The sequence below is a fragment of the Hypomesus nipponensis genome, chromosome 21, assembly GCF_054491055.1.
Source record: "Hypomesus nipponensis isolate SF chromosome 21, ASM5449105v1, whole genome shotgun sequence".
Lineage (NCBI taxonomy): Eukaryota > Metazoa > Chordata > Actinopteri > Osmeriformes > Osmeridae > Hypomesus > Hypomesus nipponensis.
The window spans coordinates 6,856,961-6,878,576 of NC_140381.1; the positions used below are offsets into that span (position 1 = coordinate 6,856,961).

General features: G+C 45.9%; 3 protein-coding genes across 3 annotated transcripts in view; 1 reads left to right on the forward strand and 2 right to left on the reverse strand.

Moving 5' to 3' along the window:
* helz (helicase with zinc finger) overlaps positions 1-1,637 on the reverse strand; it is a 38,404-nt gene extending 36,767 nt beyond the window's left edge. The window contains 2 exon segments of the mRNA XM_084684997.1: positions 338-402; positions 1,533-1,637. The gene's annotated coding sequence lies outside the window, so the exon portion shown is untranslated.
* A 570-nt stretch (positions 1,638-2,207) lies between these two features.
* On the reverse strand, positions 2,208-7,104 carry psmd12 (proteasome 26S subunit, non-ATPase 12). Its single transcript, XM_084685144.1, has 11 exons — positions 6,886-7,104; positions 6,438-6,497; positions 6,146-6,274; positions 5,797-5,904; positions 5,529-5,633; positions 4,987-5,136; positions 4,740-4,874; positions 4,010-4,122; positions 3,461-3,635; positions 3,134-3,211; positions 2,208-2,885 (listed from the first exon to the last, which is right to left on the reverse strand). Exons 1-11 carry the CDS (start codon positions 7,003-7,005, stop codon positions 2,676-2,678), a joined length of 1,383 nt encoding a protein of 460 aa, XP_084541270.1. The 5' UTR covers positions 7,006-7,104; the 3' UTR covers positions 2,208-2,675.
* Positions 7,105-8,555: 1,451 nt separating this feature from the next.
* The window catches only part of LOC146237670 (cytoplasmic phosphatidylinositol transfer protein 1-like), a 46,329-nt gene continuing 33,268 nt past the window's right edge, over positions 8,556-21,616 (forward strand). Inside the window, exon 1 of the mRNA XM_084685145.1 lies at positions 8,556-9,241. Within this exon, the coding sequence (XP_084541271.1) occupies positions 9,194-9,241 (48 nt within the window). The 5' untranslated portion in view covers positions 8,556-9,193. The remainder of the gene's footprint in view (positions 9,242-21,616) is intronic.

Consider the following 21,616-nt stretch of genomic DNA (forward strand, 5'->3'; position numbering starts at 1 on the left):
ACAAAGGCTGCTGTTCCACAGTTGGGTCTACTGTACAGTTTCTGAGAACATTCAGGCCTGGGCCAGTGGGCTTGCAAACTACAACAGTGTGTATGTAATCTGCTGGCCTGGCACCTTCTGAGTCAACAAGCTCTGTCTGAGAGCTCATTTCCACTGAGTAAATCACACAGATTTTGCTTCTACACCAACTTAGCATGGGGACAAATGGCCTATAATATTACCTGTGTGCTTGGCTACTAACCAGAAAATATACATTAAAATTTGGCAGCTTTGGGATAGTTATTGCATAAGCCCAAGTAACAAACAAAGTACTTCTGATAAAACCAAAGTGACTAACATGTTTTTTTGGCATTTGCTCAATCCTTTGCACATTGTGTCCACGCCATGTAGACAAGATGGAATCTGAGGACACACAATACATGACAATCTCATGGAACTTTATCAAACTATTATTGTGTTGGTAGTGCAGTATTAAAAACATTGGCAAAGGCCATATATCAGTGTCCAATATGGCTAGTAGGACAACATACCATGTCAGATTCTAGGCCGCGTTACAATGAGTTTAACTCAGGAGCATAGTAGTTTTAAGTACAACGGGGTCATGAGAGACATTGTCATATTAGTAAATGGTCACTCCAAAAAAGGTATGTGCTATATGGTGATAAAAATAAAAACAGTCTATTTTGAGATTCCGGGTCAGTTAAGAATAGATGTACCATGTCTGTTTGCGTGCCACTACTTGTCCATCATCGGTATTAAAACAACACTGTGTGGAAGCAACGCTGTGTAGCTTGCTGCGTTCGCTAGCTCAGATTGGGGCGATATTCGAACGGTGGGCTTTTCTGTGGTTTTCAGCAAGCTAACTAACCACTTCACGTAGGCTACCTGCAAACAGATTTTAGTCCGACACAATTATTTCAAGTATTGTGCTTGAAAATTAGAAGGTGCAATTGGTTTGAGTAAGGCATGTCGATGAAAATGTAAATAAACGTAATTTAAATCAATGTTACATTACTTATTTTAGCAAGTCTGGAGGGTGGAAAATGGATTGGCTAATTAGCTCATCTAGCAATATTTGTAGCTAGCAATGTACTGATAGCTAAGCTAACTAGCTCGCCAGCTTTCACGGCAATGCTGCGGGGATACACAAATATCTAAATGTCTTGCAGTTAACTTGATAATTTGTACATGGATAAGTAAACACTGAACTATCAAAAACACGAGTTTCCACAATAACGTTAGCTGAATAGCTTAAATATGGCCTTTTTTGGTATTGGCACCAATCTAGCAAGCATACCAGAATGGCAAGGATAGCAACGAGCTAACGTTAGCCAAGTTAGCTAAATGGTCCGGGCCTGTAATTTTGGCTCGGTTTTAATGCATCTACAATTGTCATGTCATCATGTTGTGGTATCAGCATGACTGTTATACCTTCATTAGTCTCATAATGTGTTACGGACGGATGTAATGTCAGTGTCTTTGCCTCTGAAAAAGACGATTGAAAGGACTGGAAATGGGAAGTCTACACTTACCTAGCTTTACTTTCTACGCCATCTTGGATCCACTTGTCAGCCCATCGCAAAGCATAGTGGGATGTACTCATCTGAAGGTTGAGGGGATTTGGGTGCGTTTGTGTAGTTAGGTAGCCTATTTGATACTAAACTCGTTCCTAGCGAAGCCAGTCCACATTAACACGACTAGTTTTCAAACACATCACCATTAACTGACGATCAAACCGGTAATTGTACCCTGTACTACAGTAAAGTGTAGCTACAGTAAAGAATTATATAACAGTCCTACAAACACCACACAGTACTTTAAAGTAGTCTACTTCATACATTGATTGGAATTCATGTTGCATGTCAGAAGTATATTTGGAATTATTAATCATGGCATGTTTTTAATAATAGAGTCGTAAAATAGTATTTTTTTTTGTTAAAAGTGTTATTTTCCACTACATTCTCTTTTAAATTCAACTTTAGAGTATCTGACACGTTTCTGTTCAAAGGAAATGAATGTTACAAACACACTCAACTCCTCGTAAACATCTTGCATAAGCTCACCAAATAAGTCTTCATTCAGCTTCAGTGTCAGCTGTGTTAACTGTAATATTTACTGTCATCACTAGATGGCTACACAGCTCCTGTATGCACCTTTCCAGGAGCACGACAGCTTGGTGCTCGTTTAATAAACAAAAAAAACAGACGTTTTCTCCAGATGAGAACGCTTTAATGTTACATTTTAAAGTAGACATAAAAAAGTTTTTTATTTCAGCAAGATATGATGCTGCTCTAAACTAAAATCCCAACAACAGTTACATGAAATAAAAGGTAGTTGGAACAAGAAAATGAATTTGTGATACAGAATCTTGAAAGGATATACACCCTTTTGTAGAAATGAGAACGCTTCATATAAAGGGCCATCATTTATGTTCAACTAGTACATGCAGATGGCATTGCATTCTGTCAGTAAAACAATGGTGACTTGTATACAGTAATGGTTCCAACTTTGCAGCTTTTAAGAACAAAAAAAGTAACAAAGTGTGGTGGTATTTAACACTCCAACAGTGATGGTTGAAGTTGCAGTGGGAATCATGTTTGATGCACAGTTCACTATTATTGTTTATTGAAAAAACAAAACAAATGAGAAAAAAAACTATGCTCTTGGTTTTGCGATTACTGCAGATTGTGGATCATCTCCTCTTTGGCGATGAGATGTGTGGTTTTGTTGACCAGGGACATGAGGGAGTTGAGTTTGTGAGACCAGTCATTCAGGAGGTCGTTGGGGTCCTTGGGTCTCTGGAAGTTGATAATGCCGGCTAGCCGGTCCACCTTTGCGTAAATGGTCTTGTTGACAACCAGGTTAGAGAGGAACTCTTCAGACTCCTGCATAAAATATTGCAATTACATAATTAGAATATTCTCAGCACTTCAAAATGTCTCCTTAAAAACAGTGATTGGTATTACCATAAAAGGTCATCACAAAACATGCATGCAACCACATTTTCCATTTCAGATCAATCTCTCTTCTCCACAGTCTGCATCCACAAGGGTGGAAGGCCACATTCATCATTTCTCTCTACTGTAACTGCCGGAGTGACTGATATTAAGATCAGATGAGCAGAGCTGCTTACATCGATGGAGAGGTCGAGAAGTCCTGCCATCCTCTTCATTGTGATCCTGGTGTAATACTTGGCCATAATTCTTATGTTCTGAGCAGGAGAGGGAAAAAAGGTTCATAAATATGCAACTCAGTGGCACAACGGCATTTGCATAAAATATTCTAATGAGAGGGAAATTATTCAACATGGATTTTTATTTTTTTATGTCACATTGTGTACCGGATGAAGGTCAAGCTACACGCCTTTCCCTGTTACAAGAACAGTGTGAGACCTGTAATCGATTCACTAATCAACATAAGGCCATACCATTGAAACATGCGCTCCCCACGTGTAACTTACATGTTCCACCACACGGTTCTTGAGGTCCTTCCACCTCTTCTCCCCGTCCTCTGTGCAGTCGAAGACGTCGGTGGCCGGGCTGTCGGGGGAGCCCTCCCTCAGCTCTTTCCCATAATCCTCCACCAAGGCGGCCCAGCGCATCAGCTCCATGGTGGTGAACTGCTTCAGGAGGTCCCTGGGGAAGGGAAGGGGAACAGCCGAAACCGTGAGCGACCGCTTTGAGCCCCACGAAAAACTCTGTCCAGCTACTACTCAATACTTCAGTCTGGAGGTATGGAACCTTGGACTGCCTTCCTCTAGATTGGGGCTGCGTGTTGGCAACAAATAGGTAAAGGGGACGTTTCACTCTTCCATTAAGCCGTTCGCACAACAACACATCACTTAACTCCTCTCGCTTCCATTAATGCCTTTTAACGAAACAACAAAGCCCATTAAAAGAGCTGGGTCCTGTATTCATTTTGCGCCGTTTTCTGAAATGGATTGCGGCTTTCAACTTTCTAGATTTGTCGAGGGGGAAATAAGAGCATGTGGTGGGATAACGTGGCTTACTTGTATTTGGGGATTTCTTCCAATTTCTTGTCAGCGTTGATTCTGTGCACCAGGTCGGACTGCTCGTTGTCGTAGGGAGCCAGGATCACGTACAGCACCACGCTCTTGAGAGCCTGTGGAGGAGACATGCTCACCGGTGAACCCTCCCATACCTCCTCAGCCTGTACACTGACATCACCATACCTCCTCAGCCTGTACACTGACATCAATATACCTCCTCAGCCTGTACACTGACATCAATATACCTCCTCAGCTTGTACACTGACATCAATATACCTCCTCAGCCTGTACACTGACATCACCATACCTCCTCAGCCTGTACACTGACATCACCATACCTCCTCAGCCTGTACACTGACATCACCATACCTCCTCAGCCTGTACACTGACATCACCATACCTCCTCAGCCTGTACACTGACATCACCATATCTCCTCAGCCTGTACACTGACATCCCCATACCTCCTCAGCCTGTACACTGACATCACCATACCTCCTCAGCCTGTACACTGACATCACCATACCTCCTCAGCCTGTACACTGACATCACCATATCTCCTCAGCCTGTACACTGACATCCCCATACCTCCTCAGCCTGTACACTGACATCAGCATAAGTGAAAGGTGATCACAACACTAAACACAGATTATTTCCTGATAAAAATCCTCTTCCCAATCCCGGCGGTTTTAATTAAAAACTTTTTTTTTTTTTTTAAAGATCCACGTTTACCTGTTGCCACTTGGAGTTGTCCTCCAGGATGCAGGGGGTGTCGTAAATGGCCCGGTAATGTTTGCAAATGGACACGTAGGAGCCTTCATGCAGGTCCACCTGGATCATCAGGTTGTAGTACTTCAGCTTGGACTCCTAGACAAGTGGAGGGAGCGGACACCAGTTAGGGTTAGCAGTGGGAGGGTTCACACGGCACTGCCTTCTTGAGTATTACAGTATTCCCAACCGCGTGCTCTCTCTGTTTCACCTCGGTGCCGTCCTCCGTGAAGAACTTGGTGTTGATCTTCTTGCTGATGATCTGGGTGCGGATGTAGTCCTTGACCGCGATGCACAGTCTCATCTGTTCCAGGATGAACTCCACCTTCTCCTTCTTCTCCATGGAGCCGTACGTCTCCACCTACGAACAGAAAGGACACCGTCGACCCAGTCAAGCTATTATTCACATGACCCCAGATTCTCTGCCGCCGGCAAATCGGTTATCCTGTTCAGTCCCGGTCATTTAGTCATACATTTAGTCATTTAGCAGACGCTCCTATCCAGAGCGACTTACAGTAAGTACAGGGACATTCTCCCTGAGGCAAGTAGGGTGAAGTGCCTTGCCCAAGGACACAACGTCATGTGCACCGGCCGGGAATCGAACTGGCAACCATCAGATTACTAGCCCGATGCTCTACCCGCTCAGCCACCTGACTCCCAGTGTGTGTTTGCGTGTGTTTGCAGGAAGTCGGCAGGTTAGGTGTGCGACAAAACAAACTTTCTGGTCAGACCGGACAAGGCTTGAAGGCTAACCTGCAGCTCCTGAAGAATGGCAGCTGCCTCTGTGACCTCCCCACTCTTCTCCTTGATGTTGGCTAAGGTACGTGTCAACCTGGCTCGCTCAATCTCCACATAGATCTGAGAAGAGCAAAGAACTGTTAAAAGTCCATAAAGAAAACAGACATTTGCCAAGTTGCCCAAAAAAAAGGTGCGATTTCGGTGGAAGCGTTTGTTTTGTTACGGAGTGGTAGCAGTGCATCTTTAGCAAGGAGATGTGTTACTGTTCGTTGAGATCACCTACCTTGCCAGCAGTCACAGTGCGTAGCGTGTCAATGAGCCTTAACTTGATTGGGAGATCAGTCACTTCGTCCACATACTTGTAACATTCCTGAACCATCTTTGCAACAGCCTGGCAGGGGAAGAGAGAAATAATTCAGTTTACAAAGATGTCTAAAATACCCAGTGGTTTCAACGTAATTTAACATTTCAACATAATTTAACATTTCAGCATTTCCATGACAAGAGATGTAGACTGAGGAGCTGAAAGGATAATTTACTCACTTTAAATTACAGTAACTATAGTAAATCCAAGCGTCTTTTTCCACATTGTTTTAAGTCAACTTGGTGTTCCTAAAGGCTGTTCGTCTCACCTGTTTGAGCTGACTCCTTCTCTTGGAGAGAAGCATAATGTTCTCGTTCAGAGCATCCCAGTCCTTGGCATCATGGCACATCTGCACCACTGTAACCAGGATTCTAGAAGTAGATACCATGTCCGACGCCTGTGTGCGTGGATTTATGTTATGGTTACTTCGCGTACGTGACGCGACGGTAAGGGGTGCGTGCATACTTTGTGTGTGTGTGTGTGTGTGTACATAGCACCTGAAAGATGCGTGAAATGGCTAAAGAAATAATCATTTTGCTGTTCAGGAAACGTCTACTGACCGTTCGTGTTTGCTTCTCCAGAGACAACAAGCTCTCAATGGCCTCCTGCAGTCTGCCCTCCTGTAAAACAATGTCAAGTCCGCATTGAAGATGGTGTTCGCAGCTAACTAAATGCAAGTTTCAGATAAGTCACACAAGTAAGCTACTGTGTAGTAATCTTATCGTAACTAATATTAGCTAGGCTACACTTACCGCATAAACATGGCTAGCACTAGCTAGCTACGGTAAAGAAACCACATGATAGTCATGTCGTTAGCAAACTAATACGTGAGACGTGTTATTAACGCCCTACTGCCTTGGTAAATTTGATTGAGGTACTAGCGCCAATGTTTTCCTTGATACCTGGTTGCTCGGCTAACCAACAAGCAAGTTAACGTTAAACTATCTAGCCTAGCTAGCCTATGCACCATGACTCAGCCAGCGCTGGCCTGATTCAATCTGGACTTACTTTTGCCATTTTCTCGCACTCGGGAATGCGTTGTTCTACAGTAGAACTGTAATCAACCTCCATTTTCACAATCTTTCCATCGGATCTCTCGGATCTCTCCAATTCAGCCATGTTTGCCATCGAAAAGGTTGAACGTCAACAATGAAATGTCAAATTTCTGCAGCTAGTGCTACCACTAACTAGCTCACCACTGTTACGCCTTGCTACAGGAAACAAATGAACACTAGCCAATCAAAAACGAAAGGCACAAATCACTTAGCGCGCCTGAAGGACCCAAAGAGGACCCCTCAAAATTATTATTTTTACAGACAGCAAACAGACTTACTAAAGCTATTTTTTTGCATTAAAAAAATAGTTTTCACTTCGTATCATAGAAGACCGTTCTGTACCCCTCATATTTATTGTATTGATTAATCATTATAAACAAAACAATTGCACTTTCTTATGGTTTTGACTATAATTATATTATTATTAAGATGCTCTTTTGGCTGCAACGATAGGGGTTATGTGATGACAACGGCAACGGCATTTAGTAGAATAGCGAACAGATGAATGAGGGTAGCCTATTCCACGCGAACCAATAGAGGAACATAATGTACTGACTAAAACAAACCAGCAGATGTCCGTATTCTATGATTGTTCACAATCACATTTCTTTTTCAAGGTTCAGAGATTAACATTTTCTCGTGTATATATATAACTGATATAGGTCAGTCATTTCATCTTCATCATAAGAGTAGCTGCATACAGGCATTAGTTCAATATCACAATGTATCCCACCAGTGCACAGTCATGGTCTTTAATACTTAAAAGTGATGCATGGTCTGAATTAGCTGTAGGCTAGAAATAAAAGAGACAACTCTTAACTCACTGTGGATGATTGTGTCATCATTTATCATCGTCATACGTATCCCCATTATACTAACCACAATCTCCATTATCAGCTACATCACTCAATGTCTTAGCTTAATTTATACTGATGACAAAAGACTATTGATTTTGAGGATGTGGCCTGCATTTCACCAATAAAGGCTATTTAGGATTCAATCGTAAAACAACATGGAGACCAAGGCACAGATATTAGGAAATACAAATGAGGAAATTCAAACTATGGCCTAACAATATGATTATTTGTACTAAAGGTCAGATCCCTTTCTAATAACATTTTTTTTTATTAAACTGCGAGGGTTATATAAGTGGCCAGATGGTTGAGAGGAGACAGTCACAGTTATGAAAATAATGTATTCTGACCAACAATTACATATGGTCTTGGGGTCGTCGGGGACCCAAGGACGAGGAATAAACTATTGTAATCCTATATTCATCATAAAATCACCTTGATTTAACCAAAATCAAATTATGTTAACACAAAGTCACCATCCCATTGTGGTCGATATTGTAGCCAAGGGGTGTGCTGTCCGACCAGCAAGTTTGAAAACAGCAAGATAAGTGTCCCAGACTATGCTTAAAAACTCTGCACGTCTCCCGGACCAGCTTCACATAATTTTGAGTTACCGAATTTGAAGCAATGTCAAAATGTACTTCGGGAAGGGAGCGAGTGCAGCAGTTACCTAAATGGCCTATTCCTACAGAATCAGAGATGGACTACGCTAAAATAACGAAGTAGCCTACATAACACAGGCTACGCTCTGACCAGCTGTGTTTCCTGTCCTCGTGGTTTGAGAATGTTTCCGTGGCTGCAACAAAGTGTCGCGTCGTTGCTCTGAGAGACGGAGTTCTTGACAGTCAAAGGAGGGGGCTTTAGCATTCGCATTATATTTTCCACATCCTGAAGACACCGCGCAATAGACTACTGTGAATTTCCTCAAAATCACGTCTATTTGCGGAGAAACAAAGAGAGAGAACGGTACTGCCGCTGTTTTTCATGATTTCTATTAGGCTACGATTTGGTCTCAGAAAGCTGCAGTTTCAACAATTTGACAGTTTTGATACCGCCCACTTCTGAAAATTGACATCTGCTTGGCAGATTTCCTTTGGCACGTTGAACGTAATGTAGACTACCGCGAAAGACATTTCCGAGTCACTGTTTTATGCTTGCGCCCTGTCCCGGAGAAGAGGGGATAGCAAACCGCTTGACTTGTTCCAAATCCTAACTGCGGTTCCTTTCGTTCCGATTCCGATGAGACAGGACAACTCACAGTGGTCATTCGTTTTATTGTGCCGTGTAGCGGAAGGCAGCACGTGCATAACCGAGATCAATATTTTTAAAATTAGTGTTGGTTGGCTTTTAACTTCAAACATTTTCTAGATTGGTTACGTTGTGCAAAACCCCAAGAGACATATCAAGATGCTGTTAAAGGAGTACAGGATATGCATGCCGCTGACAGTTGAGGAGGTAAGTGTACAATCTAATGATAACGTATGTCTTCTAGCCTATTTAGTGCAACTAAAGTATTTTTTTGCCATATTAAAAGAGATTGAAATGATTGCCGGATACATTGAACAACTTGTTAGTATGCTGAATCACGGAACAGAAGGATGAAACACGTAGCCTGATTGCATTTTAGACAAACATATAATGTAAAATAATTGATCTTCGTGAAAATATAACTTGGCCATGTATAAGATGGAAGGCTCCCCCCCCCCCCCCCCCCCCCGCCCCCCATCTCTTACACATAGCCACACACTATTCCATCACCCTTTCATACGCACACGAATACAGATGTTAACTTTCTCTCGTAGATCTTAGCCATACAGACTGACTCCTGGCCAGTTAATGTGGCCCTGAGCTTTCCACTGCAAGGGGCTACTGAACACCTTCTCACTCTCCTGGGAGGTAGCCAACTGCAGTGAACATCAGCCGGGAGTCTTGACGCCGTTGTACAATTGAACTGTAGCCAGCATGCAATCATGTGATTCGAATGTAATGGTATCATATGATCCATCGTACACACACACACACACATCTATTTATCCCACACATTTTTGGAAGTTATAATATGGTGGATGTTGGACTGGAAGTGCTGGGAATATGTTATCACATGATCCTGAAGGATGACCAGAATGGCCAGTATCCCACTACTGTAATTTATTAACATCCACTTCTTCATGCCAGTCATTTCATGCTCTTTGATCTTATGGTGAAAGAGGAAAACGGTCCAACTTTAGTGTGTTTTCATCGACCCAAAACTCGATTTGAAACCCTCCTGAGACGGAGCACACTAGAATATCACGATGGTACACAGTCTGTCGATTGACCCCTTCCAACACCCTTGTCTGCAATTATAGTTGTCATGCCCTGACATGCCCGGTAAAGACAACGCTTTTCCGGTGTCATCCAAATGGCTTCTATTTCTGGCACAGACCTCTTTCATGTTCACGCTAGGGCCTTTTGGTAAATGGATGATTGTTGTTTCTGGGAACGATGTCTGTGAAGTTTCTGTGTAGTGGTGTTTATTTGCCAAACCACTCTAATGCATTCTTAATTCAACAGAAGGCTTTCTTGAACATTCAAATTGACGACAAGCCAGAGGAAAAGAGGATTCATCCGAATTTCATGGGGGTTGGTCTATATGAGTGGCAATGGGATGGGAAATGATTGGTAATGACAAACAATGGAATGCCTTTGTGTTAGAAAGTCAGATTTTGTTCAAGAACTGGCCTCAAATGTAGTTGTGTGTGTGTGTGTGTGTGTGTGTGTGAGTGCATGTAGGCCTAGACGGAGCAACATTGAACTTCACATGAAGAGAGAGAAGATAGCAGACAATGTGACACACAGACACAGAACATGGAGCTAAATCACTTTGCATTAAGAGCCAGGCAGTAGGAGCGTGTCAGCTATTTTCTTCTTACTTACACACTGCAACTCTCCTGCAGGGAAACTGGCTTATTGAAATGGCGTTTCAGGAATCCTGAAGCAAAGGATACGTCCCCGTTAATCACACTGGTTGTAGTGTCTGCTTCCTCCAGCTGTTCACATTTGTTAATGGAGGATTTTACTTTTGACATATGGAGCCAAGGGACTGTTCCTAAAGCAACAGGAAAAGCAGACTGGCTCATTTCCACGCTTGTCCCAACTAATGAACAACATCGTTTTTCACGTAACAACTCAGACGGAAGGTCGCCGGATTGGTCCCTCCCCCGAATCTAGGCCGAGGTCTGTCATTGGTGGGTTTTCAGCTTTTAAGCTTGACCCTGCTGTGTCCATGGCGATGAGCCTCAGGAACCGGGGCGATGGTGTCTTATCATGACTGTGCACATTGGGTTGGGAGTTGTCTCATGTCTCTGAAAACGAGTGGTTGTTTCCTGCTAGGGGGAGTTGGGAGGGAGGGAGGGAGGGAGGGAGGGAGGGAGGGAGGGAGGGAGGGAGGGAGGGAGGGAGGGAGGGAGGGAGGGAGGGAGGGAGGGAGGGAGGGAGGGAGGGAGGGAGGGAGGGAGGGAGGGAGGGAGGGAGGGAGGGAGGGAGGGAGGGAGGGAGGGAGGGAGGGAGGGAGGGAGGGAGGGAGGGAGGGAGGGAGGTGTCCTCAGCCAGCCATCTTCTCTGCGGGCCAAGATTCTTCAGCTCCACTGAAGGGTGGTTGGAGGAAGGTGGAGGCCATGTTTTGGTCTGAAATCCCTCTGGGAGGCCGGATAATTCAGTGTGTGTGTGTTTGTGTGTGTTTGTGGATTAGGGAGTCATGGGGACATGCAAGGTCACTCCGTCTTTGCATTGTCTCTGGGAAGATATTTGACTGGCCGAGGCCTTGCGAGACACACGGTGTCTCATGTCACAACAGTGAATATGCTGTTGTTGGAAATGCGTCACCTTTTGCCACATTGTTGGGTACAACTTTTTACTGTCTGTTCAAGAAAGTGTGTGTAGTTCAGGAGTTAGTGTGCCTCTGCATGTTGTTCATTGTCAATTGCGCAAACAACTTTCCCACTCCTTTTGTTGTCACTGTGCTCCACGCCTTTTATTACTCAACATTCGAGACTCTTCCTTTTTTCCCTCACCTTTTGAAGTTCTGATCCAGTGACAGGCTTTCATTTCCATATGCAGACCCATAGCCACATAGAGGCCAAACCTCAGCCTGGTATTGGACAGAGTCTAAAGAAGAACTCCTCTTTTCTGTCCTTTTCACACAGCTGTCTGTCAGACACCACGCCCGCTTTACCTGGGAGAGACAGGTGGGAGGATGATTCATGGCGTAAGAGATAAAATCACCTGTCTTCCTTTGTTGGTCTCTACAGATGAGTTGGCATATAACTACCATGAGTCACAGTTTACGCTTCCCTAAGAAAGTGCACCTCCTCTCACTTCACAAACCACTTTGACCCGGGGAGCCACGATTCAATCCTTCAAACTCGAAGGTCCCGTCAACCAATTCAAATGATTGAAGTGGTCGTGGGCTGTACTTACTTGTGCAGCACTGTAAATGTTTTTTTTTATTTGTAATTTTATCCTCATTTAAATGAGTCTGTGCAGCCCTTTGGAATTCTCCGCTTTCCAGCTTTGATGATAACAGGGGGATTATGCCCCTGTGTTACGTCATAGTTCATAATCCACCCCCACCCCCGAAGTTTACACAAACGACAAAAATAAATAAATCCTATTCCTCATTTTTAAACTTTCGTTCTCAACCATCTGTGTGGAGTAGGCGGGAAGGTGTATTATTCTATATTTGCCTCTTGGCTTGTCGCCCTGCCAGTAAACTCACTTAATAGAGCTCTCGGAGGCAACGATGTTAGCGTGTGGGAACCTGGTGAAAGCGAATACGGACCTCCGCCCCGTGACCGACGCCCTAATCCGACCAATCAAGTCCATTCATTTTCCGTTTAGCAAATGGGTGAAAAGTGGTAATATTGCGGAGTGCTGTGACATTGGCAGCATCACTAGTAGACAAACAGCATCTGTGTCCGTCAAAGCACACGACCAGCGCTTTAATGGTCGGTTAATGGATCTGATGACCGTTGGATTGTGATACCGTCACCCCAGCATTCTAAGGGGGGTTGGCGGTTTCTCTAAGACTCAGTTCTGGGTGTTTTTTCACAACTCTGGTTCATTTGTTTGTCAGCAACTGCAGCCCCTTTTGGGGAGCGACCGGGTTGCTGGTAGAGGCCAATGGTTTTTCTTGTTTAGGGACATTCCAAACTTGATTTGGCAATGCTCATTTTTGGTGTGTTTGTTCGAATTTAGCTCTTTTTTTTCTCCCTTTTTAGTATCCAAAAGACTTGCTGTTCTTTCATAGACTGCTTCCTAGTCTTCATGCTGGCTTATGACTACCACCAAATGCATTCTTCACATGCATGAGAAATGAGAAAAAACATTCATGGCAGTTTTATGTGTGAATTGTGGCACACATTATTATATGTGTATGGAACATGACCATTACATTTTACAGTTCCCTGAGCATTCCCTGTTTATCTTAATTGGTTAAAACATTTAGTTGAAACGTTGAATAAAAGGGAACGGTACTTTTGCATCATTTTCATATTTGAATCATATTTGAATATGGAAATGTTGACTCGACTGTCCCAATACTTATGGAAGGCAATGTTAGTCTTTAGTCACCAAAAATTGGATGTTTAGATATGAGGACGAATAGGAATCTTTACTAGGTACATGTTGTTGCGAGCGATACATTAGAAGTGCAGGTCACTCTGAGTAAACTACACTTCATGGCCAAGATTCTCCACTCCATTCAGAAAGCAATCCCTCATTTGACCCACATCCCCACTCAACGGAATAACGTGAGGAGTGTGCAGCTCAGACAGATGCTTTGTCTCCCCCAACCACACACACACACACACACACACACACACACACCTCACACCAACCCCCATCTGCTGAGTGTGTCCAGATAATCAGCCTCCTCTTTCATCAGTCGCCGTCTGAATCGAGATTTAGACCCCCCCCCCCCTCTACACCAACCCTGCCAAGCTGTCTCTGCCTGATTATTGTCCCGTTTAGCTCCCCGCTTAAACCCCATCTCGCGTAACTCTCCCTCGTTCATCTACTCCCCCCCCCCCCCCCACACACACACACACACCTCACCAATTCTTACCCTCCTTCCCTCCCTCCCTCGTCACTCATCACAAACCCCCAACCCCCCCTGTGTCCCTCCTCCCAGCCTGGCATCCCCCTGGGCACTGCCCGTCAGGCCGGTGTTCCAGCAGAACGGCTGGTGTTGCGGAAATGAGAAACAGGTGGCGTAGACTAGACTGGCACAGCCAGTGAGGGGCAGCTAAAGGTTGTGTCAGCGAAACAAGGGGAATGAGGGGGAAAACATCCCTCTATCCCTGGCCCCCTATGTGGTCCGACTCGTGTAATAACTTAACCATCATTTTTCTTCCCGTGAACAGTTCCATGCAACATAAAACGTAAGTTGATCCCGTGTTTTTATGTAACGCTGAGACCGTTTCCGTGACTGCCACAGTTCATTCAACGGCTTGGCGGTCCCACAATGTTTTGGTTGAAGTGTATTGTTGAGGCTGAGACGAGACAATAGCAGCAACACTCTAGTTGCCCAGGGTCTGTGTGAATGAGTAGAAATTGTATCTATATATTAAAGGAATTGTGTGTGTTCTATATATATAATTTCTACTCATCCAAACAGTAACATCATGTGAACAAAGTGTCCACATCATGAGTGCTCGCTTTCCTTCCGAACGTGGATCCAAACATTGTCTTGCTAGTATCTTCTGGTTTATATCTTAACCCGAGCAGACACTTGCAGTTGTTTAAGGGACCGATTGGGGAAATGGGCCATTGTTGTCCCTTTGGTGGCCTGGTGTGATGCAGGGCCCGATTGCCATCTGTTGTACATGACAATGTTGTGATTTGATCAAGACACCATTTGCCACCATTTGCTCATCCAGAGAGGAGAACATCATGGGTTTTGATAGACCATTATCCATGGAAGAGACTCTATCCAATTTCCTAGATGGCTGTGATTGTGTGTGTGAGGGAGGGGGGAGGGGGGAGGGGGGAGGGGGGAGGGGGGAGGGGGGAGGGGGGAAGGGGGGAGGGGGGAGGGGGGAGGGGGGAGGGGGGAGGGGGGAGGGGGGAGGGGGAAGGGAAGGGGGACTATTTCAAAGCAGCACTGCGACATGATAACGTCACGTCTTGCTGAAACTCACTCTCCCTGTCTTGGAGGAAAGCCATTTCAATTATCTGGAGAGTCAACACACACACACACACACTGTCACTCCTCGAATGTACACTGGGTCAGATACACACTGGCATGGCACCGGCAAACAGACTTTGACCAATTATTGCAATACACAGTCAGACAGACGCAGGCACGCGTTCTCACAGTTGCATGTTGCGAAAGGTAACCTTTTCCGAGCTCAGTGGTTATTATGTACGGTGTTGCAACACACGATCCGTCTGGGCTGACTCCCACAGTGAGCGGCTCATCGGGGTTGAGGTGGTGGGTTGGGCTCCAGGTTCCCAAGCAGCAGTGTGTCTGGGCTGGGCAGCCTCTGGGGCCTGGGTCTGGGGCCATCAGGGAGCAGGGCCCGGCTTGATGAGTTCATTTGGAGTACTAGACTTCCCCCCCACCCCCGCCACCATTATTGCTTTTTCGTCCCTGTGATTTCAGTTCCTCTATTGTCCTCATCTCTCTCTCTCTCTCTCTCTCTCTCTCTCTCTCTCTCTCTCTCTCTCTCTCTCTCTCTCTCTCTCTCTCTCTCTCTCTCTCTCTCTCTCTCTCTCTCTCTCTCTCTCTCCCCCCCCCCCCATCGCTTCATAATCCACAGAATCCCCCTGGGTTTCGGGGATGTGAAGACTGACCCTTATGTTCCTCTTCACACCAAACAAATTGCAGTGCCCTCAAGACGGCTGAGGTTGGGGCTGGGGAGGGGGGGGATTTCAACCTGCATTCATCTTCTCCTGGTTCAGCCTTTCCACATGGTTGAGCTCCAAGACCCAAGGACAGTGGAGGGCTTTGTTCCCCGGATGTCGTGGAACTCTGCCCAGGCCAGCTCTCCATCTACCAGACTGTAAAGGGTCGAAAGACTCGACAACATGACCTGGGATACAGACCAGACTGTTGTTTATGGATGCCCCCCCTCCTATCTTCTCTAATTCTTCTCCACATCTCTAGAGGGTATTTGTCTTCTTAAGAACCCTTGGCTTATTGTGGGATAATCACAGCTTCTCTCTGTTTCCTAGCCGTCTGTTTCCCAACTAAGTGACCTTCAGCTGAAGAGTTTGAGAAAATGTTATCCATTGGCCCACTTGAAGTACGCAAATCGTTGCCCCACACGTTGCAGTATATCACAGCTTTTATTTCAGAAAATGTCAAATTGATAATGCTACAGCTTCAGTGTTGCCCTGGTATTGTACTATTGCCCAGCTAACCGGAGGATTAGCTAGGCTTGTATCTGGACAAGCTAGCAAACCTGGGTTATTTAGTTTCAATCCAAGTTGGTTGTCTATGTTGACTGTAGTTGCCAGTTAAAGGCTTCTGAATGACAGTGAGGGGGGGGGGGGTTCATAGTGAAATGGAATTAATGTCATTTTTCAAACTGCCGATGTTTATAACGCTGGTCCCGCTTTCTGTTAGCCGCGAGCACGGCCTGCTTGGAGAGGAGAGGACCAGCAGGAGCTTCCTTCTCTCCTCTGGGGCTCTCACTGCAGTGATTCTGCCTGTGATGTGAGCGGGTGGCGGGGGGAGCAGGGAGAGAGACGGGGGGGAGGGGAGGAGGGGGTGGGGGGAGAGAAAGGTCGAGAGAGGCGGGGCGGTGGGGACAGGGTGAGGAGGGGCGAGACGTGAGAAGTAAGGAGGTGGAGAAGGGTGGAGGACGAGCGAGAGAGAAAGGCGGAGAGAGACTGAGCAGATGCGATTTAAAAAAGAGGGGCGCGGAGAGAGGGGGAGGAAGAAAGGAGGGGAAGGAGATGTGGCGCGGATGCTTTCGTTCAGCGCGCTGCGTGTCGAGGTGGGAGAGAGAAAGGGAAAAGAAAGTGACGGCCTGTCTGCCAGCCTCAAATACGTCCTCAAACTCGTTGTTCAAAAACACGACGGAGCTGGACTTCAAATATTTGTTTCTCCCGGAAAGGATGTCAGTGGAGCTGAAGTGTGTGTTTAGGCCTCTATGCCAAATATGAGCTTGTCAGTCGCTTTTGAGCAGTTTGCTGATTCAATCATAACGTCTGCCTCCTTTTGAGTCATGTCCCGTAAGCAAACAGCCGAGTCCCTTCAGCATTCCCCCGTGTTGCCCTGCCACTGTCCCCTAAATGTCCTGACCTCACTGGAGTTTAAATTGCTCAAACCCCTGCTAGGGCTTTTGTACGAGTGCAAGGACACACACCCACGACAAACGCGCGTACACAAAGGACTTGACCCATAAATGTAGAACACACACCTGCACACTCTTGTTCGTGTTTCAATATGCCTAGAACTCACCGGTGGAATACATTTGGACAGGAACGTCAACTCAACCCACACCATAGACAGGCTATAGTTAGCCCCAGTATATGTTGACATGTCTTTTATCATCCTGGTTCCTAAGGCAACCAGAGCTGTTTGCAGCATTCCCTGAGTGGCTAAGATTACTGTGATTGGACTTTTCAAAACGTCTCTACTCAAACAGTCAAATAATGAGATATTCGATAGCCTTACCTTACCTAAAGGATTTACCAAGAATGTCTGCTCCCCGATGCGGTGAAGTATGTGCGCTCTGGACGAGAGAACAGTGCATATTAACACAGGAATGCCGCATGTCGCAGCGGTGCTTACTGAGAAAAAAAACGATCGTGAATTTCACACGCTTCTGGAAAATGTTCACACATCTTAATTACTGCTACTTTTCCAATCTCATTAATCCTGCACCTCGAGCCTCGTGGGTAATATGCAAATCGCGGTCTCGAAAAGTTTCTCATTGGTTGCTGCTGTTGCTATCTAGAGGGCACCGCTGATAGAAGTGCACACGGTCTAGGAGCCTGTTAGTGTGGACTCAGCAGTGGCTCTCCAGCGTCGCATCTCCTCTGTCCCTAGTGCCTCTGACAGGCCAGGTCTTGACAGGTGCTGCCGTCTCACTCTCTAGCCCCCAGACTCCATCTGAGATCACTGCTGGTGGATTATTAGAGGGTTCTGCAGCAGAACTAGGGCACCGCAGCCAGTCCGAGATACACAAATGTTCCTTTATGTACTGTCAGAAGGGTTAAGTGGCTTGTCTTTGACGAATGAATGCCAAACCAGTGGAAAAATGGGCACCGGATTTCAGTTGGCACGGCTCTGAATATGTTTGAGGAAACGTGGATCCCGTCATGTTCACGAGAGCTCTTCAAGCCCCCCCAGATCGCTGGCTCAGCAGCTCCATAGGAAAACAGTGTGGGACCACTTTGCTTTAAAATGATTCTCTCTGGACGCCTACGAAGAAAGCAAAGCAAAATGGACTGTTGCAATATCCTCAAAGGTGCAAAAGTGCGTGTTTTTTGTCCCTTTTTGTCCCCCCTACTGTGTAGCAATTAGCCTCACAGCGGTGGTAAATGTATTTGGCGCTCCGCTCCAAAGACGCCAAAAGCTCAATCTGTAAACGACAGCTTTGGGGGGCTGCATTATATGCAGACAGATGTTTTTTTGCTCAGGGTGGAGTTTCCACGCCAAATATTGCCATTACTACGCTTATAAAACGCAAAAGCTGCGAAACGCAAAAAAAAGATGAATTGATGAGTTGAATTTACACTAGCACTCCTACTAAACACTACCAAATAAGTTGGCTAAGACAACCACTGTTTAAGCCAAAATCATACAATATTATTGTTCGTTGAAGACCTATGCACACAAGCCTGTATATATAGTTTACAATACGATTCCCTGTCCATCATGAATTTGTTCCATGGTAGGCTACATAAAATGACCATATTCTACTTATCCATAAATGAAGTAGAAACAAAAATAAAAAAAATACACTCTTATCCAGAGCGACCTACAGTAAGTACAGGGACATTCTCCCCGAGGCAAGTAGGGTGAAGTGCCTTGCCCAAGGACACGTCATTTGGCACAGCTGGGAATCGAACCAGCGAGTCTCTGATTACTAGACCTGTTCCCTAACCGCTCAGCCACCTGACTCCCTAATCTTAATGAACTCACAGACTGGTGCAGAGCTCTGTTTATCTTGGCCAATGACAAACAAGTGGATGAGAGAGAGACAGAGATGGGGAGGGGGGAGAAAGTGAAGGGTAGAAAGAGATTATAATCATCAGAGCCCACAAATGACTGCTTCTCAATCGTGTGTGCGCGTGTGCGTGTCTATAACCCTGCAGTCGTGCTGTAGTGTTCTCCTGGGCTGACTCGGGCCGGGTCTGATTGCTGCTGTGATTTAAGGATTATGGAGTGAAAACGCAGTCTAAGATTTATCGACCATGAGAGAGAGAGGGTGAGCGTGAGAGAGAGGGAAGGTGAGAGAGGGAGAGTGAGAGAGACAGAGCGAGAACAGGACAGAGTTGGGTGTCCTGTATTTTCCTTCAGAATAAGAAGAAGTATGGATCTGACTTCACTCACGTTGACCCTGTCGAACAGACGAGATAAAGCACATTTTCTCTTGAAGGATTGCCTTTTAAACAACGTTTAACATATTGACCCTCCAAGGAAACTATTAATAAAGGATTTGCTTTGATAGAAATGGCAGTTGACTGATAAAATTCCTTTCAAACGCCGTGAGCTCTGGAAGGGTGTGTGTGTGTGTGTTGTCGGGTGTGTGTGTGTGTGTGCTGATTCTTAGGCATAAGAAGAGGCTTATGGTCATTCAACCAGATTCAGTGACGAGACAATTGTCGGCTCAGAAGGATCCCCCATCAGAGCCCAGTGGTTAAGGTTAGTTACTTCTCTAGCAGGGAATTGAAGCGAGGACAATTGAGAACGGATTTGGGGCCTTCATTGAAGCGGAGACTCGATCGGCTGGCAGAACACGTCATTAAAAGTGACTTCATTGTCCTCCAGGCCCATTCAGAGGGCACAGAGTTGGGGGAGGGGCACGGTGGTTTCGGCGTTGTGAGTTTGACAATGTAGTGGTTACAGAGTTTGACCGGTGACCTATCTGACCCAGGTTGACCTGTTTGACCAGGTGGGAACATTGTTGCGTTGGCGGCACCAAGGAAGAAAAGGACATGAGAAGAGATTGAAAGGGTTGGTGACAATAATGTCGCTAGGGAAAAACCCCATTTGTCAGTGAGGTTTTCTGCTTTAGCTGTAGGACGAGTTCAATATGGGAAGCACCAGGGTATAATTCCCGTCGTAGAAATGGATAAAGTAAGTGTTTGGTGGCACGGGTGGCAGGATGCCTCACACACACACACGCACACGCGCACACACACCGGAAGACCGACACGCATGCTACTTAATCTCTCTTACTCACCTGCTCACTCTCTCTCTCTCTCACACACACACACAAACACACAGGGGTATCTGACATTTGGCTCTGAGGAAAGGAAGGATTAGGGTCGTCATGGAGCTGCAGGTCGCCTGTTGTCTCCAGATGTGCTGAGAAGAAGGACAGTCATGCAGAGGCTCACGTCAGATCTCACATGGAGCCCCACCCCCCACAAACACACACACACACACCCCCCCGACCAACCGAGGGGGCCAGATCTTTATCCCACACCCCAGAGGGCAGGAATCACACAAGAGTGCTCGGAAAATGTACTTTTCGGGGAGAAATGGGCCGAGAGACTGCACAGAAGCCCATAGGGCGTGAATGTCCGTAGAGTCAGCTGTCACACGTTTGCGTCCGAGGATGATGGGATAGCTGATGAGTAGATGGCGGTCAGCAGTGTGGCACGCGAGACTGTGAGCAGTGTGCAGTGGGTGGGTGGGTGGGTGTGTGCAGTGCGCGTGTGCACTGCGCGTGTGCACTGCGCGTGTGCACTGCGCGTGTGCACTGCGTGTGTCCCTGCACGCCTCCTTCATATTTACGTCCGTAGAAGTGTGTCGTCACCCCCCCCCCCCCCCTCCCCAAAGACAACGTCCTGAATCCTGGCTGGGCCTGCCTATTCCCATTTTTTTCTGCCTTTACAACCACGGAAAGGTAAACAGGGGACAGATGCTGACCTCTGCTTCAATGGACGGCTGCTCCTCCAATGAGGAGGCTGCGTGGCTCTGGTGAGGTCGTGCTGGACCCTCGATCCACCCCGGCCCAGTGCAGCTGACCCACAGCAGAGGAGGGATGAGAGAACACACACACACACACGGTGACAGTCAAGCATACACATTTCTGCTGAGGCAACAGTTGTTTGTACATGCTGACAATAAAGAGTGGAACACCTGCACACACACACACACACTCCCTAACACTCACAGGTTTACAAGGTTGGTTCCGGGAACCAACACACGTAATGGATCTAATAGATGATGATAATGATGATGGTTGTTCCATTTCCCCTTATGAGTTGAACTGTCTGGTTGTTAGAGTTGAACTAAGCTTCTCATTCTGCATCCATCAGAGCCAGTCTAGGTTTCTCCAGTCCTAACCTTAAATATCTAATTGCAGGTGACTGAAAGCACACACTCACACGGATAAGACCCTTATCTTGCGAGCGTTTCAGAATCTGTAATCTCAATGCAAACAGTCACAGACCATGGGAAAGACCTTTTTAAGGTAGGTCAACGAGGACGGTCGACGCAAGACTCAACATGAGTTGTCGAGTTGTTTTTGCGCATCGCCGCTTGTTGCTACATTGCAGCAAGTTGTTAAGTTGACTCAAGGTGTTATGTAGGAGCCTGTTACTACATAGATTATATATTTGTTCAGCAACTGCACATTCTCACATGACTCGTAATAGGAGATT